Source organism: Macrotis lagotis, chromosome 7, assembly GCF_037893015.1.
Source record: "Macrotis lagotis isolate mMagLag1 chromosome 7, bilby.v1.9.chrom.fasta, whole genome shotgun sequence".
NCBI lineage: Eukaryota > Metazoa > Chordata > Mammalia > Peramelemorphia > Peramelidae > Macrotis > Macrotis lagotis.
In genome coordinates this window covers 71,640,407-71,659,938 of record NC_133664.1, presented here as the reverse complement: position 1 = coordinate 71,659,938, position 19,532 = coordinate 71,640,407, and the positions used below count along the sequence as shown (strand labels likewise).

Below are 19,532 nucleotides of genomic sequence, written 5' to 3'. Positions count from 1 at the left end.
TTTTCTAAAATATCTTTGAGGGTGACACTCGCAAAATAAAATGTTCCCATTAACATTTTTCTAACATGTAGTTATGTAACAATACAGTCCAGTAGGATCAGATTGCAACATCCAAGGCTGCCACCATTCAAACTTCAATTTACTGTCCTTCATCTACATAATTTAATCTTGTTAGACAAAAGTGTGGTAAATTTTGGAGAGGCTTTCTCATGCTTTTTAAGAAGCCTTATTTCATGGTTATGAAAGATTAGACATATAATATATCTCTTTAGTGACACTAGAACTGTGAAATATGGCCCTTTTCTACTGGCTGATAATGCACACATTATATACATCATCTAGTTTCCTAGTTTACTTCTCTGGACTTCTGTTGTCACCCTTTGGAGAGGTCACATTGTCACTGAAATTAGGAATTTTTTCTGTTCCATTTTGACAGTATATATCTGGTGGAACCCTTCTTTCAGAATTTGATATGGATTAGAAGCAAATACTAGTGTTTTCAAAGTGTTCCTTGGATGCCAGGAATGTAAAATGTAAAGAATTTCATCCTTATCTGTTTAATAGATCTTTCCATTAAAATTCCAACTACCATTGTTAGAGGGAAAAGGAGGAGGCTGGTAGGGAGGGATAACAGTTCTGAGTAGATAAAGCAAAATACTTGGGCAAAGTTAAAACTCAAAGCAAGATATGATCTCCTTCTGACCATCATAAGCCTTAAGATACCAGACTTCCCCTGCTGTACATGAAACTTGTTGTGAGGTTAATTTTAAGTTCAATTGGCAGTACGCCCAATTTGTCTCTCTCCCCTTTCCATTTCAATGCTGCCATCTTGTGGACGGTTTAAACTACATTAAAGGCAATGAAATTTGCTGGTATTATTCTGGTTTCTGAATGTCTTATTTTCTTAAACAAAAAAAATATTCATAGAAGCATCCATAGCTTATTATTGTATCTATTAAGGGAAGAGACCTTAATTTTACCACAAACTTTCAAAATCCTAAAAGTGAGAATAAAAGTAAAAATTTATTTAAATTATATAAAGAGCACAAAAATATCCTAATTCTCCCCAAAAAACTTCATCTGAATTCTAGTCTAGAGTATTGTAAAAATTTGTATACACATCAATATTGCACTCTTAAAACAGTCCACACATCCAGATTTTTTAAGTATATGGGTCAGTCTCCTCTGAATATTCTTATTTGTGGATTTCAGTCTGTATGATTCAGCCTTATCAAGGACCATTAAATATTGTGAAAGGAGGGATTTCAAATGGTACTATACATGTCATTGAAAGATACCATCTTTAATTTTTTTATGTAAAACCAATTTGACATTGCCATCTCTAATCTGTTTAAAGCCAGAAAAAATAGCTAAATGAAATTTTGAAAACATTTGACATTTTCCTCTGCATTTCAAGTTCCTGGCAGTCCTGATATTTATGGCCTTCCCAGAATATTCAAATAGATATGAATCTCATAAATTTTCTGTCCAGGGACTAATTGAGATCTCTATTTTATTCTAAATTAGATGATTAACTCTGTTTTTTTTTCCTGCCCATGTCTTTTTCTCTTCCCTGCCCAATGAAGAGTTTACAGCATACGGATTTAACTGTGGATTTGGCTGGGGGTCTCATAAGACCTTTTGTCGGTGGGAACATGACAATCATGTGGAGTTAAAATGGAGTGTGCTGACCAGCAAGACGGGGCCTATCCAAGATCACTCAGGTATTCATGAGTTCATGGTAAACTCCATTCTCACCAAGAATCATTTTTGAACTAGAGAATTCTCATTGGTGGGGGGGAAACAAAGTGGGGGGAGGGAGTGGTTGCACTAGTTTCTGTGTATTTTGAGTTAGAAAGTTATTTGAGACAAGAGGCTTATAAATGGGGTCCCATCATCAAGACATTATATTTGTCATTTTCTTTCTAATATGAAGATGTACTCAAGGCAAGCAGCAAAGAATTATGGTTTTTATTTCTCCTATGAATAATGTCCCTCCTGGGAAGTCATTTAGCAGAAGAAAAATGCACATGAATTAGTCATTTTTGGACCTAAAATTAAAAAATAAAACCATAGAGTTAGAAAGGCAGAATTCACTTTTATAATATCACATATAATTGATGATCCAATATAGAAAGATTGAAAGACCTCCAGGGACTAGGAATTCACCACCTCCCAAAATACTCCATTCCACTTTTTAAGAGCTCTAATTATTAATAAGTTTTTCTTTTATTTAGCTGAAATCTCTTTCTCAATAGCTGTCTACTCATGGCTCCTAGTCTTGCCCTGTGGAACTAAGTAAAACAAATTTAATGTTTCACATGGCAGCTCTTCAAATATTTGAAACCAGTTAGCTATCATGTTCTTCCTAAGTCCTATGATCCTTTTATGGGATGACTTGATTTCTCACATCATCCCCTAGAAAACCTTTAGTTTTTCCATGTCCTTCTAAAAATCAGAACCAAATACAGTGGAACTATAACCTCCCTTGTTCTGGAGAACTTTTAACTTCTTTGAATGCCTGATCTTACTGCTAACTGATGAAATTTGCCTTCCCCTAAAAATTTCTTATTTCTTTTTTCATGTCTTTTTCTGTTCATATTTTAACAGTTAAGTTTTAAGCAGTTCAGTTTAACTCCAAATTAATATAGCTCCAAAACATTATATTAATCTCCATTAAATGCCATCTTATTAGAGTTGGTACATCCTTCTAGCCTATCAGGATGTTAGGGGATCCTGATTTTTGTCATCCTCAGTGTAATAAACAGGTTAAAATTCAGGAATCAATGTACTTGCTAGGGCAGATCCTGGATACACAAAACTAAAAATGAAAAAGTCCCTGCTCTTAAGAAGCTTACAGTTTTTATAGGAGACAATCTATTCATGTGTATGTTTGTATATAAAATATATGCAAAACAAAAACAATAATGTATTGGAAATCATAACAATAGTTGGCATTTTTATACCCAGGTACCATGCTTTGTACTTAACAACTAATCTGTCTTGGTTAAAATAAATAGCAATGATATAGTCACACATAGATATAGACAAATGACTTCTTATGTCATGTTATTTTCTAATTGGATTATCTTGATGTTTATGCCTTTATCCAATTATTAATAACACTATTAAGTAGAATAGGGCTAAGGAGAAGACTCTTGTGGTACTCCTCTAGAACTCTTATTCTAGATTTACAACAGACTATTCATTGAATACAATATTTAGGGTCCAGTCATTCAATGCATTTCAAACCCAACAAAAATGTGCTCTCCAAGTCCATACCTTTCTACCTTGTCCACAAGAGTATCAAAAGTGGGGTGGCTAGGTGGCACAGTGGATAGAGAACTGGCCCTGGAGTCAGGAGTCCCTGAGTTCAAATCCGGCCTCAGACACTTAATAAGTACCTAGCTGTGTGGCCTTGGGCAAGCCACTTAACCCTGTTTGCCTTGCAAAAACCTAAAAAAAAGAAAAAGAGTATCAAAAGACTTGTGAAAAGGTGAAATACAAGTATACTATGTCTATAACTTTCTTTTTATTCAGAGATGAAGAAAATCTAAACCATCTAGTACTTAACTCTTACATAGGCCTTGAGGTGGGATAGGCTAGATGGTCTGTTATGCTAGTTCTGTTTTGAAAGACTTTAACTTCATTTCTTCATTTCTGAACAGGTGAAGGTACATCCCCCCCAAAAAAAGTGTTCCCCCAAATAAAATAATCTTTTCCCATCTTGTAAAAGAAGCAATAAGACAAAAAGCTGAGAAGGAACAATTTCAGTTCACCTCTTCTTTGACATTCACTTAGCTTAAAAGTATAAAGAAGCAAGAATTTCCCATCTTGGAGAAACACTTTCAATATACTGTTATTTTTACAAATACTGCATATTCAGAAGTAATGGTTTCCCCGTGGATTCCCAGGGTAGGAATTTGGTGGTATTTTGCAACCTCATATAAAGAAGATCCCCCATGTTGGTGATTTGGTAGCATGGATTAGGGTGACATGGATTATCAGTCTATTTTGCTGTTCCTTTTGTATCTGGTGAATGGAAGCATTAAGTGTGCCAGATAGGCCTTCCTCTTACACTGTTCTAACCTTCCCCTCCCCCTTGCCCTAATGAGAATGACAAGGAAATTAGATAAAATTGGACTCCTTCAGTCCTGAGACACTTTTCATTGAATCTTAAGACAAGTAGTTTTAAAAAACTTAAAATACTTTGACTGTAAATGGCACTGTACATATAAATGGCATCAAATTAACTAAATGCAATTAGCTGAAATGAAGGCAGTAATGGTGAAAAAATTGATGCAAAGTGAAGGCAAATGGCTCAGTAGGATCTGACATTCAAAGGAGGTTAAAAGCTAAGCGAGCCAGAGACTGACAAAAGCTAAAAGGCTGCAGAAGGAAAGCACTAATTGAGACAACGAACACAGAGTTCCTGACCCAGAACTGGGATAAAATCCCTAAAAGGAAAAATATCTGTATTTTTTGACTAGATGGATTACAAAAGTTGGGTTTAAATTAATAGTCCAAAAAGTGCTGCTTCCTCTGTTTTCATAACCAGTCATCTCAGCTTGGCTATTGGACCAGTGAATGCTATCGTCACTAAAAATAAATGTCTACTGAAATGCTAACAAAAAAACTTCACACACACACACAACCACACATTCTTTTACAATTTTCTAGTTTTTCTAGGCATTAATTTTATTTCATTTTTCTTTCCTTTTCTTTCTCTTTCTCTACCCCTTTCTTCTTTCCTTCCTTTTTTCTCTTTCTAACTGTTCCTCCCTTCTTTTCTCTTTCTTCTTTCTTCTTTCCTATGTCTTCCTTCCATCCTTCCTATTTCTTACTCTTTCCTCCTTCCTTCCTTTTTTCTGCTTTTTCTTCTTTACTTTTTTCTTTCTGCTCTTCCTTCTTCTCTCACTCCCTCCTTTCCTTCCTTCTTTCCTTCTTTCATTTCTTCCTTTCATCCATCCTTTCTCTTGAGAAAATTTTGCAATTCAAGTCATGGGAACAGTTTTAAAATAATATTATCCAGATGCTATGTCATGTTGCCCAACCTTAGACTTACTTAAAACAGCTCTGTTTGAAGTTCCAGACTTTTAAAACTTTTAACCACGATATACTCAAGTTTTTCTGACCAGGTTTTTGAGTTAGAGGTTTTTCTTTGGTGAGGAGGACAGGAGCTGGGCAGGAGGAGCTCCTCCTCTCAAAGGAAGCAGATTGAAAGCTGAGTTCTAATCAGGTAGTTTTAAGGACAATGTTGTCTTGTTCACCAGTAAAATATAAGTTTTATAATATAATAGATGGAAGGGAATATTTTGTTTTTGTTTCCTAGAACCTACTAAGGTGACTTAAAAATAGTAATTGCTTAGGAAGTATTTGTTATGTTGAATTGTTGAATAACTGATCTTTTGGGTTAATCTTGGATAGTCAGAATATAAAGACCAGGACACAAAAATTAACCCATTTGAATTTTTGTTATTTGGTCATTTCTATTATATCTGACTCTTTATGATCTCATTTAGGATTTTCTTGGCAAAGATACTCTAATGGTTTGCCATTTCCTTCTCCATACTACTGAATAGGGGAATTATTTTAATTATTTCTAAAACTAACTCAGAAGGAAAAGAACATTAATTCATTCAAACCAAGAACTTGAACTGAATTAATCTTCATTCACTCTGAGTTTATTAAACATTAAGATCATGGGAATTGGAGCTGAAAAGGGTCTATGAGATCATTTAGTTCTTCAAATCCTACCTTTTCCCTGACTAATTTAAACAAGTCCAAAACAGTAGGTACTATCATTATCTTCATCCTACAGTTGAGGAAACTTGATCGTGTCACACAATTTATAAGTGCCTGAATCTGGATTAGAACTCGTATCTTCCTGACTTCAAGCTACAGTATTCTAGTAGCTTTTACCCATCCATTAAATGCAAGAGATCTTACCATTTCATACTTGTACTCAGTCTAAACCACGTAGATACTCCTCAGTGTATTGGATTTCTTAAGTCTCCAAAGTTTCATTTCAGAAAGGTATATTTGTGACTATCAATTTCTGTGGGCAGACATTCTTTCTTTGTGTACCCTGAGATAAATAGATTTCCAGATATCAAGACATCAGTAAATTTATCTCTTAGACAAAGTGAGCCAAAAATGGATAGATTTAGTAGTTCAGGGATGGCCAATTAGATTCACATTTGGATAATCATTAACCATAAATAACAGTGTAAGCTATGGTTTACTTCAATCATTCTTTTATTACCATCATTATTAAAAACATTAACACAGAATGAACATGAAACCATACTGGGAAATAGACAGAACTGAATTGTATAGCCCATGTCTACTAAAGCATTATTCTTCTCTCTGAATATGACTAAAAAGGTACAAAATCATGTATACCAAATATTTATTCCAAAAAATATGTAAATTTGACTTAGAGTTATAGATCAAAAGCTATACTGCAAAGACTATCCAATTGAACCCTGTGATTTCATGGCTAAGGAAACTGAAACCTAAAACATAGGGATGCTAATGACCTTGCCCAAGATCAAATAGATACTAAGTCTTAGGAGTAGAATCTGAACTGAGGTCATCTGATTTCAAAATCAGTGCTCTTTCTTTATTGCATATTGAAATATATTGACTGTTCATTGAAGGCAGAGAATAAGATTCATAATTCCATGTCTGTACATTAGCATTGGTCCTACTCCAATGCCTCAATATAACATGGAGATGATCATGGGTTCTTCCAGGTCACTGAACATGAAAATACAAGATCCAGCAGTTACTACCAAAGTAAAACAGCTTGAGGTACAGACCTAGGGACCAACTATATATATCCATGGTCTAAAGACCAATTTAGTTGAATTCAAAAAATTCAACACCAGTTGAATGTAGATTGATGATGAAAGGGGTGAAAAAACCCCTTGTGATTCTTCTAAATCACAGAAAGATTAGAAACTGAGACCTTGGAAGGATTGACCATACCAATGAAATCATAGCCCCTGGAAGCATTGAAGCATTGCCATTAGCTTGAGTGATTTCTGTTTAAAGGGCAAACAATGTAGCATGAGTTATATGTTTGGACCCAGTGGTGACAGAGGGATATTTTCCCACTGGGGACAATTAAAAGCAAAACCAATAGTTAGTAATTATAGCTCAGAGAGTATCTCCACTGCCAAAACCAGTCCATTCCAAAAGGCTTCAAAAATGTGACTTTATATGGATTCAAATCTGATACCTAGACCTAAGAGTCTAAGAACCTAAGAGTTAGGAACTATATATATTATTTGTGGGGGGGGTGCTACCACCACCACCATTATTACTATTGCTATTTTATATTTATTATTATTATTATTTTATTATTATTATAGTTAACATTTTTATAGTGCCTATTATGGGCTAAACATTGTGCTAAGTGCTTTCCAAGTATTATCTCATTTCCCCATTTACAGTTGAGGAAATTGAGGCAGAGGTTTATAAAGCTTGCAGGTCTTTCTGACCCCAGGTCTAGCTCTCTATCCATTGTGCCAGTCAGATGCCACCCCTCCACACACACATACCCTGCCATTTCCAAATGCAAGAGAGACCTACCCATCTCATACTAACTGGGAAGATAACAGAATTAGAGAAAAGCAATAAATACATTTCATTTTTTAAAAACTGCAATTGTATCTCTTCAAAATATGCACATAATATAAACCAGCAGCTAACAAATTATCTGTGACCCTGGGCAAATCACTTAACCTCAGTTTCCTCATCTGTAAAATGAACCCAGGAAGGAAATGACAAACATTCCAGTGTCTCTGCTAAAAACAAACAAACAACCAAACAAATGGGGTAACAAATCGTCAGAGAGGGCTAGAAAAAGTGGTTAAACAACAACAAAACAAAAAAAAAAAGTATTGTTGATTCACTTCAACCAACATCTCTATTAGAAACAAAAAACAAAATAAAATACAAAACCAAAAGACTCATTGTATAATTGTAATATTATGTATTTGCATGTCCTTGTCAGTACTGGTGGCAGTTAAGGACACAGTAGATATAGTGCAGTGGAAAAGCAGTCAGGAAGACATGAGTGTAAATTCCACTCCTATGTGTGACCCTGGGAAAGCCCTTTAATCTCTTTCATATACAAAAATGAGATAATAATAACTCTAATTTCACAGACCTGAATAGGGACATAGATAAAAATATAAATAGAGGTAGATGTAGAGATGATAGAGATAATATATGATATGTTGAAATATATACAAATGTATGTAAATCTATGTATACATGTATCAATTACATTATTCATGTATGTTTATATGTGTGGTCTTTATATATAAAGTACTATGCAGCTATCATCATCAACAACCAAGATGAAGCAGGATGCCTTAGTAGCTAGAGTTCCAATTTGGCTGGTGCCCAGGACAATGGCATTTACACAAAGGCTCTGCATAAATTCAATTCAATACAACAAACATTTACAAGATCACTCAACAAACATTTACAACAAATGTTGATCAGGTAGAAGTCCTAGATATGTTTTAATGAATAGTCCAGAATCAGAATTAATTAGTCCAGTCCATGTTTGTATGCAAATGAGCATTGCTGAGGAAGTATTAGAGGTGACTGAAAACAGTTTGTTTTCTCTAAGAAGCCAGACTTCAACCCCAAACCATGACAAAATGATCACGGTTCCAAAGGAACAGGATATGAATTAATGAGGCTTTAGAGAATAAAGAATAACTACCAGACTTTTCTCCTAATCAGATTATTGTTGCTAATACGAACATAGAAGAGCCTTGGCTACCAAGCAAGGCTTTTTAAGAGTTCCCTGGGAAGGGTCCCTTTTCCCTTTAGTCCCATGGGTCCTGGCAACTCTGAGGAAAAAGACTCTTGGAAGGGAGAGAAGCATTTCAAAGGAAAAGAAGCAAAAGAACAGTGAATGCGGCCACTCTTCCTAACACAGTCTTATTGTCACAGCAGGAGATGGCAACTTCATCTATTCCCAAGCTGATGAAAATCAGAAGGGCAAAGTGGCCCGGCTGCTGAGCCCCATTGTTTATTCCCAGAACTCCGCCCACTGTATGACCTTCTGGTACCACATGTCAGGTTCCCATGTTGGCACCTTGAGGGTCAAACTGCGCTACCAGAAACCAGAAGAATATGATCAAACTCTCTGGACTGCCATTGGGCATCAAGGGAACCACTGGAAGGAAGGACGTGTTCTACTTCACAAGTCTGTGAAACATTATCAGGTATGTTGACTTGCCTAGGTTGATAGGCAGTTGATTTTTATGATCAATTAGAGTGTTGAAAGGCTTTAAAAAGGCTTTAGAAGAGAGATCCGACCAAGGCATCTTTTGAAAATGTCACCTCCTGGGGGTTATGCAAAAAAAAAATGAGGGGAAAGAGATCAGAAAACATTCCAAAAATTCCAGAAGACTGTTGATTTGTTGTTGCTGTTAATGGTGATGGGGATGGTGGTGGTGTTAAACCTTCTGAGTCTAGGATATTGTTGCTGTGAAAGTTATAATGTCAGCATATTTCATGGTCTCCCAAATTGCATGAATAGAAGTAATTACCTGAGAAAGAACAGAAAATGCTGCCTTCCAAACTATTTCTGGGCAGTCACAACATTTCATCCCTTTCATCTGATGATTTTTCCCCTAGTTTTAAAGTTTCTATTTTTAAAAGAATGTGTGAAGTGATGCTCTAGTCTACACCATCCCAACCAGCTAATATCAATTGATGAGCAAAGCATGTGCTTATGTGAAAGCTCGTGAACTTAATTTGAGTACTGTTAGAGCTGAGCAAGCATTTGTAAGCACTGCAATTTGGCACTATCAGTTAAACAGTGTGAAAATTTTCTCACTTTGCTAGGTGATTGTTGAAGGTGAAATCGGAAAAGGAAACCTTGGAGGGATTGCAGTTGACGACATTAGTATTAATAACCACATTTCACAGGAGGATTGTAAAAGTAAGTATGGGGTGTCATAGAATGGGACCAATGAAGATGTGGCTTAGAATAATGTTCTCATTTCTGCTCCTGTCTTTATCTCAGTCTTATGGAACTATATGTTCAGTATATAATAAGTTATGTTCAAGGACATATATGACACAGGTGAACATAGAGACCCACAAGGAAAGTTGGCTAAATTAACCCTCACAACCATACTATTTCAACACAAAGAGATATCACCTGATCACTTTAAAGAGCCTTGTAATAGTAAGTAAAGAGCCAGCTTCACAAATACCAATTCAATTTTTCTGTCTTACTTTTGTAAATGATTAATACAGTGCCTTGAACAGAATTTGCATTTTAAAAAATGCTGTTGACTGATTGGTTGATTTTATTGCTCCCTTCTTTTTAATTGCTTGCCTATAGAATCTTCAAAATGATAGGAGGGTTATTGAATGCAACAGCTCCTAGTTGGCATCCCAGTTTGACTCCTTGGTGGGAGTCAAAGCAATCTCCCTTCACCATTGCAAGTCAACACTTTTCCCTGCACTGTTAGTGTTAGAGAGTTTCAGGGAAACTGAGATCTTAATCAATCTGCTCAGAGTCCCATGGTCAGTTGGTGTCAGAGGTGAGACTTCAACCAAGGTCTTTCTGTTTCCAAGGCTAGTTCTTTATCCACCAGTTTACAGTCCAAACGATGTTATTAAAGGCAATGTCTAAAGCAACCCTAAATCCCTGGAAGGTAACTGAAATATTCAAATAATTTAATAATTCCAAGTATTTTGATGTTTAAATGCACAGAGTCAACTTGGAAAATTGATTGCATGAAATATAACTAAGGTGATGTCAGTAATTTATAAATTCTGTAAATATCTTGCATTATCATAAGTTAGCAAAAGAAAGGTTTCTCTACTCCAAAATAACTGAAATTAATTTTTTGACGAATTATTTTTTTAACAAAATGAAGAGAAGTATTCTTTACACTCACAATTGGCTCTGGTGCTAGTGCCCTTTTGAAGTATGTCTAAAATAGGAAAAAAATTGTGGACCATATTTCTTAATTTCTAAACTATTTCAAAAGGCAGTGTTAATGTCATTGTAATAGCATACTTGTTTATCCCAAGCTTCATTTATTCCACTTTGACTCTAACATTATATATCATCATTTAAATTCATTGCATTAATTTTAGCTAAAGAGGACAAATCTGTGACATCAATTTAAAAACTTTTCTTTGTAATAGGTTGGGGATTTTTTTTTTGGAAACGTTCACTTTTCAAAGTTATTTCCCAGCAGTGTAGTTACCTGCATACAAACTCTAAAGTGCTGGTAAAAATATGACTGGGTCAATAGTAGCAACGGGAAAAAATACAGTGGGGAAATGCTTATTTCTTTGATCTATGGGAGAAGATATTATTTTTGATACCCCAGTGGACTAGTATAAATTGCATTTATCAGATTGTGACAGGGAAGAGTAATGCCTAATATTTTGGTTCTAGTCACTGATAATTACTCATAAGGCTAGTGTGCATTGAGCACTACATAGGGCTACAGGACAAGAAATGGGGTTCCCTACCAGTAGATCCTATGGGACTCCTCAAGCAAGATCTATAGAGGGTTATGGAGATGTCTATTGACTCATTGATATTTTATACAATATCCACTTGAACTCACTGCCCCCACCCCAATCTCTGGGAAGCTTCCCCTTGTAAGGAGCAGTTACTCAACTTGTTGCTCACATTTTCAGATAAAAAATGCAGAAGTCACTGGGGCGAATCAGTTCCAGAAAGACATCCTTTGTTTTACTCTCCAATGAAAATTCTATATGTTTGTCCCATCAGTCCCAAAGCATGTGTTGTTTTCCCAGTGCATCTTGCATCTAAACACTGTGGGAGCTATAGAAGAAGGACCCATTGCAGTTTTACTCCCAGTGAGTTCATGGTCTTAACTGGTCAAGGGACAAAAACCAGCATTTCTGAAACCAACAAAATCACTCACTGCCAAATGTTTAAGTGTGTTAGGGTTTCAGAGAAGGGAGTCTGGGGTCTGAGGGGTTCAGAGAAGGGTACCTATTCAAGTTGTGGTTTCCAAAAGGTTGATCAACTTTTCTTTTAAGGTTCCAACATTCTAACTGTACCAATCTCCTACAGACATGCTTCCCATAAGAGGCTCCAAATGTTGCACTTCAGCCTTTGTCACTAAATTCAAGTCAGGTTTATATAAAGAAAGTAAAATTGAGAATGGAAGCTATTTAACTGGCTAAAATACATAACATTGACTATAATGGCTAATGCCCTTCCCACTGGCTCTCCAGAGATCATCCTGCTATGATTGGCTACTTCTGATTTTTTTTTAATGTGAGGAAATAACTCCTTGGAAGGATACTACCCCAGTGGTACCTGGCTTGTGGTATTATAGAATTATCTGAGTGCAGTAAGAGAGACTTAACTGCCTTGCTTAGGGTCAGGCATTTATACTAGTCTTGTATCCTTGCCCCTATCAAACTTACTCAAACTGCTGCTTCCCTCTCCCATTGTCTAAAAACATTATCTGAGGGGCAGCCAGGTTGCACAGTGATTAGTGCACCAGTCCTAGAGTCAGGAGGACCTGAGTTCAAATCCAGCCTCAGACACTTAACATATATTTAGCCGTGTGACCAAGTCACTTAATCCTATATTGCCTTGTAAATAAATAAGTAGATAGATAGATAGATAGATAGATAAATGAAGCATCACCTGTTAACAAAGATTAAGCAATAGCTTGAGGATATTAAGCCAAAATATCACAATTCTGGCTGATTAGCAAATTTATGTGTGTTTTATTGTCATGCTTCTATTGATTTCTAATCATTCAAAAGGGCTTGAGCTTCCTGCCATCTCCAAAGGAGACATAGAAAATAAATGTACTTATGTGTGTGCTATATGTTTGTGTTTTTAATTATCATTTTTTTTTATCATTAGAATCAACAGATTTGGATAATAAAGACAAAGAAAATGGCACTCCTGAAACAGGTAAAATTATCTTACTTACCAAATCTGATATGATATTATCTGAATTTGTTATTGAGATCTGACCTTGGAGGGAGATTTTGAATAGAAGTCCTTCTAACCTGGTTTGGGTTGTTGTACGACCTTGCGCTAAGATTCCCCTTAATCTTTTCATTTAGCTCCTACTTCATTTTGCATAAGAATTTCAGCCCAATAGGCCATTTTGTGGCTCCCTCTAGTCTAGGCCAGGCCCTATTTAACATAGAGAAAACATCTTGCCTTGACAGCTAAAGGACAACAAATCAAACTCTTACTCAAACTGGTTACTCACCAGATGCAAATTATTCATCTGGAAATGTTAATAAGTTGTTTGTGCTGCTCAGTCCATTGTGTTACTGTTTGACCTCTTTCCTTCTATTTCCTTCCTAATCCACAAGAGCCCTAGTTTTCATGATAATTCAAGAGTTTTCTTTTTAATTAGTTCTCATCTATAAAATTTCTATCTTCAGTTGGTTTAGGAATTGCCAATGATCATCAAATTTAGAATCTAGAACTCAAAATGGACTTCAAAGATTTGGCTTATCCCTTTTTTAAAGTGATAGAAAGACCAAAGCCCACAAAAGGGTCCAAGGCCACACAAATAAGGACAAAACTAAAAGTCAAACTTAAGACCACCTCTCACTCTTGAGAAGGCTCTTCCCATTCTGTCATGCTGCCTCCCAGAAGGTATTGAATAACTTTAAGAGCAAAGTACCTAAAACCAAAACCAATGAAACCACCAGGGTTGACCTGTATTACCACTCTGCAAAGGGACTGGCATACCATCATTGCCATGGGTGCCCTCAATAGAAGTCCCCCATCATTCCCACAGTTGGGATGTTTTCCATATATTCATGCTCATGCCAGAACCTAGCATGGTTATGCAAGTATTCTTGCTGTATCCAAAAGCACTCCTAATGTATTGGGTTATTGAGTGTATTAATGTTATTCTGTTATAGTTCTTAGTTACAGAGTCTACACACTGTCATGTAAACCTTATTAGATATTGTTTCAAAACAATATTTCATCAAGGGAGAGAGTATTATTAATATGTCCCTTGGTTTGTATTCCCCCTTCCCTGTTTAGGGACCCACTGAATATATTTTTAGTTTTCTTTGATTAGAATCGTTGTTGTTCTGAACACCATTAAGTAAACACCAAACATGTTTCACATTAACATTTTTAGTCTCCTTTCTAGTACAAGGTAATTAGTCACCAGGCTCCTGTGTTAATAATTCCTTATGCACCCACAGTCAAGCAAAGATTTCCCCAGTGACTGCTTTGCGGAGCTCTGCTTCTTTCTTTGGTGAAATCACCAGGATGAGAGGCCACTGAGTATGAAGTAACTTCTAGCCAGTCCACTATATTGGCCACACTTTATGACTTTCCAAAAACACATTCCAGCTTTGCCAAACTTTGCCAAGTTTCTCTTTGTTTTTAGTTCTAAGAACAAGCATATCTTGAAGCCTTCATTCTGCCTTGAATGAAACCACAGTAGGCTTGAAAAAACCCTATTGTGTGGAGTGAAAATTTTACACTTGGGCAGGACAAACACATGTGTAAAACACACAGTGAGATTGCAGCCTTTGCCACATAAAAGGACACCATTGAACAATTCCTCATGTTTAGTTTTGGAACAAGGCATGTTTAAATTTCTGCCTTAAGTATTTTGACTTAGTGTGTCTAAGTATTTCAAAAAGCATAATGACCAAAGATTTGACCTAATACTTACTAGATATAATGAAAAGTCAGCTAGGTAGCACAGTGGACAAAACACTAGACTTGGAGACTAGAAAAACCTGAGTTCAAATCCAGCCTCAAACACTTAACTAGCTAGCTATGTGATGTTGAGCAAGTCTACCCTCTATTTCCTCAACTAAAAAGCAAAAATATTAAGAGCGCCTACCTACTTTGAGGGATGGATGAATCAAATGAGATAATTATTGTATATTATAAATACCAAGCTCAAAATAATCACTATATAGCTATTGTTGTTTTTATTATTAGCTATTATAAATAGAGAAGTTCCAAATCTAAATTCCATAGGAAATTTGAATTAGAATAAAATATGACCTTGACTGGTCAGAAATGCCAGACATTTGATCCCAAAGTCAACAACCATCTGACCCCAAAGTCAACATCCATCTGACATCACCTAGACCCAAGATACTGAACTACCCTGAGTCACGCCCAGCCATCTGGGGAACAGACTTCAACTTTTATAAATTCACCCAAGACTCTTAGTGATGGAAAGGGCAGACCTTGAATCTTTTTCTTATTTTTTCCCATTTACTTTCATCTGGTATTATGACTGCTCACAGAGGCAATTATTTCTTTCCTCTCTTCCCTCCCCCTTAGGAAGCACACCAGGATACGAAGGATTAGGAGAAGGTGATGAGAACATCTCTAGAAAGCCAGGAAATGTGCTGAAGACCTTGGACCCCATCCTCATTACCATCATTGCCATGAGTGCCCTTGGTGTCCTTTTGGGAGCCATATGTGGAGTTGTCCTTTACTGTGCCTGTTGGCACAATGGGATGTCTGAAAGAAATTTATCTGCCCTGGAGAATTACAACTTTGAACTTGTAGATGGTGTGAAGTTGAAAAAAGACAAACTGAATACACAAAACACTTACTCGGAGGCATGAAAGCCAAGGTGAAAAGACACATCGAGGAATTTAAGCGGAAGGACATAACTTGAGTGTGTTGGGGAACTGTTGATCTTCCTTTACTGTACAGGCTGAAACATGCGTTGGACGACGCTGAGCCAAGGTTTTCTCAGGAGGTTTGATGAATATAGCCGACAGACAAACCTGAACAATCATCTGTATTAACAATCTGAATCATGGACAGTCAACTTTTTCTGTTGGTTTGATTTAAATAATCAGATGCTGGTGTTGAGACCAAGTAGGATTGACTTAATGATTCCTTTTGTCCTTTCCCCATTCCCTTCTCTCTTTTCTCCTTTTCCTTTGATGGATTTTATTCTAAACTGTGCAAAATCCAAGATGCTGTCACCAAGTGTATTCAGTGGGGTCCCTTTGCTGCCTGTAACTCAGTGCCCAGAAAAGATTGGATTAGCCACGATTTAGTGGACTCTCGCGCCTGTACTTGTGTATAATTACTCGTGTTGTGCATAGGCAAAGAAGGGTTAGGCTGTCTTCTTGAAAGAGTACTGTCGCCTCAGTACCGATTTAGTGTGTCAGCTCTTTTTATGAAGCAATACGGTCCAATCTCCCTTGATGTTTTCAGTGTTGTACTCGACTTTGTGCTTGTGACTCCATACAGAATAACGTGCCATCATCAGCCATGACTGGCAACTGACCCGAGTGTACCACCGGAAACCGAAACAAACAGTCCTTGGCACTGGCTAATTTATGTCCTCCAAAGTGCCTTTTTGTTTGTACTGGTTCTCATTGTGTTCACTTGACTGACCCACTCTCTTTTCCTTGGTGAAAAGAAGTCCTTATCTCTAATCAAACTCTGGTGGTGTCCTGACTAAGAAGAAAGTATATTTTAGTGTGAAATGTTACCCCTCCCTCCCCTGGGAAGGCAAGGGCTTGGAAGGTTGGGTGACTTGGCTTTGATCATTCTACTTTTTCTGTAATTCAGTTCCTTGTCTCTTGACCCTTTTGTAGAAAGCTGCAATATCCTCTTTTATTGTCCTTTCATATGGAATGTATTTTCAGATGTAAACTTTTTCCTTCTCTTTCTCTCTCTCTCACTTTTTCTCTCTCCCTCTCTCTCTCTCACTCTCTCCTATCTTTCTGTGTCTTTTTTCTCTGATTAAAAGATAGGCATTTGCCACTGTTGAGGAAAGAAACCTGCAGCTTTAATTTGCTGACATGGACAGAGGATTTTACTAGACTTTATGTTTAAAAATAAATAAATAAATAAAGGAAAATTCCTAATTTTACTCCCCCCAAAGTTTAACTTTGGGTTTCTTGTTAACTCTATAAAGTGACAGTATCCTTTTTCCTTCAACTTTTTACTCACTTGATCTTTTTCTCCCAAAAACCATAATCAAAATTAAAGTATTTGGGTTCAGTGGGAAAGGATAAAATGAGGGTTTTGGGGGGGTGTTTTTATTGAATTGGGTTACAAATAGGCTGAATAAAAGCCATGAAATTTCAATGCTACATATCCCATTGTAACCTTATTTAGAACTCGCGTTGACCAAGTAAGTAAGGTTGTCAAATTCCTTTAAACCCCAATGAAACTGTTTTGATGGAAGATGAGAGGGGAATAAAAAGTAGTTAATTTGAAAGAAAAATTCCAAATCTTGGGGCCTCGAAAGGAAAATGTTCTGAGATGAAAGTAGCAAACATTAAAACCCATATCAAAAATTCAGGCAAAAGCAGGGGAAACTGGTGCCTCCTGTGAATGAATGCCTCTGGGCTTCTTTGAAAGTCACTGAACAAAGTAGAAGCCTTCTCTGGGGCAGGACCTAGGGCTCCTAACACCATAGCAAGTGAGACCTTCTGTTACCAAGACAGCCTGTGAAGTATCCCAAAGAAATTTTGATTGTTTTCCGTGTACTTGTGTCATGTTGTATATATAATGATTTGTAGGTCTTTCCCCCTCTCCTGCATAAGGACTGGTCTCTCTAATACATTACTGGGAGTCACATTTGCATCCTAGTATGGAAAGCCCATTCATCTTGATTTAATTGGATTGGAAATGCTGTTTGTTTCTTGAAAAATATGAAGGGCCACAAAAGAAGAATCAGTTTTGTCCCCGATGGCATCCGGTCCAGAACCAGGACTAAAGCACTAAAGACTTCATTTCTTAGAAGGTGATGGACTTAAAAGTTGCCTTCAACCAAGGAAAAATGATACTGCGACTTTAAATTAAAAAGTATCTTGCACTGATAAATATATTTAAAAATTATATGTTTATAAAGTTATTAATTTGTAAAGGCAGTGTTACAGAATGTTCAGTTTATATTGTTTTAGATTGTTTCATAATTTTTAAAAGTGTAAAATAACATATTTTTTTTCTTTATTGAAAAACTATAAAAAAATCTTCTGTAGTAAAATGATTTCATTTTACTGGTATATTATTGCTTCATGTTTTGTACCACCATGAAATTTTGTGCAAATTTTTTTTACAGAAATTTTTATTTTCTATGATAATAGGACACTTGTAAATTGTTGTTTCAAAATGAACAGTGAAGCCTTAACTTTAAATGACGTTTGTATTCTCAGACACTGAGTAGCATAAAATCCACCTAGAACTGAACTGTAACTGAAATTCCAAACTATGACTACTACATTCCAAAGAAACAGTTGGATTAAACATTTTCATAAAATAGTTCAAACTTGATGCCTCTTATTCTCCTTGGCTCTCATCATTAGAGAAGATGGCATTTTTTTTCAAGAATCAGATAAGTCTTACGACAGTGGAATTTTAAGAAGTTAATTATTATAAAAGAATATACTCCTTAGAACAAAAGATTGAGAAGACCCTTGCTGAATAAACCTCACTCAGAATAGATGTTTGAAGTTCAATGTCAAGCTGCCCTAATGAAAACCTAATTTGGATGAGGATAGAAGATTGGGTTGTATGGGGAGCAGGTGTAGGTTTTCAATCTCTAATGTTATATCAAGAGGCTCTGTGCTCCATTAGCTAAAATTGTTCTTTATAAGAGGCAGAAAAATATGGTGGTGAATTTCAATGATGTGTGTGTATGGAAAAGGGGGGGGAGAGAAATGCATATAGCATTTAGAGCATCATAGAGTTAGAACAAGGGACCACAGAAACCAGGTAAACAACTCCCTCACTTTATAAATAAGGAACCTGAAGTCCATGGAATTGAAATGACTTTTCTGAAATATGGGTAGTAGGCATAAGGTAAGGGATTTGAACCTAGGACCTCTGACTCCACGGCCTACACACACACACATACACATTCTCCTTTTAGGGAAAAACCAGAGTTGCAGATGGTAGAATCATTATCAACCATTCGATAGCATTTGAGGAAATTCCAATTCCATCTGGAAAAATAAAAAAGCTGAAGTGTTGTAGGATCAACATAATTCTCTTTAGAAAGATTGTTCCAGAATAACCCATAGTTTCCCTTGTCCCTTATAATCTAGAGACTACCAAAACCCCAATCATTTCTCTTTTTCTTGCTTTTTTTTAGAAATGTCTAATTCTCTGGTATATTTGGTACATTGAGGAACATGTTCCTATGGCACCCCATTCTTTCTAAGAATATCTTTCCCTGAGGGAGAATCTGTGAGTTTTTCTGTTCATTATCCTCTTTCCTTCCCTAAACCAAACACATTGAAACTCTTTCATCATAAAAGTATAAGCAAAAGACAATTTTGTAGGGGTTGAATAATAATCCCAGATTAATGATGTCACTAATAAAATATAATTCCTTCCCAATAAGAGCTTTAAAAAAATACCCTTCCTAGACAGAAGGCTTGCTAGGAATAAAGCTATTGTCAACAACAGCTTAAAGGCTTACCCTTTGCAGTTACAAAATATTTTTTCATAAATTATTCTCATATGATCTTAATAGCCCCTTTCCCCAGTGAGAGCT

General features: G+C 36.3%; 1 protein-coding gene and 1 long non-coding RNA gene across 20 annotated transcripts in view; one reads left to right on the top strand and one right to left on the bottom strand.

Moving 5' to 3' along the window:
* The window catches only part of LOC141492636 (uncharacterized), a 94,697-nt gene extending 76,686 nt beyond the window's left edge, over positions 1 to 18,011 (bottom strand). For all 13 annotated transcript variants that reach the window (XR_012469997.1, XR_012469998.1, XR_012470000.1 and 10 more), the window contains exon 1: positions 1 to 18,011. This exon is cut by the window's left edge. This is a non-coding gene — a long non-coding RNA (uncharacterized LOC141492636).
* The window catches only part of NRP1 (neuropilin 1), a 182,440-nt gene extending 162,908 nt beyond the window's left edge, over positions 1 to 19,532 (top strand). For 3 of the 7 annotated variants that reach the window (XM_074193135.1, XM_074193132.1, XM_074193134.1), the window contains 5 exons: positions 1,587 to 1,724; positions 8,980 to 9,254; positions 9,880 to 9,976; positions 12,917 to 12,967; positions 15,341 to 19,532. In XM_074193135.1, coding sequence (XP_074049236.1) covers positions 1,587 to 1,724; positions 8,980 to 9,254; positions 9,880 to 9,976; positions 12,917 to 12,967; positions 15,341 to 15,630 — 851 coding nt within the window. In that variant the 3' untranslated portion in view covers positions 15,631 to 19,532. The remainder of the gene's footprint in view (positions 1 to 1,586; positions 1,725 to 8,979; positions 9,255 to 9,879; positions 9,977 to 12,916; positions 12,968 to 15,340) is intronic. The other 4 variants (XM_074193130.1, XM_074193128.1, XM_074193133.1 and 1 more) reach the window with 2 other exon arrangements.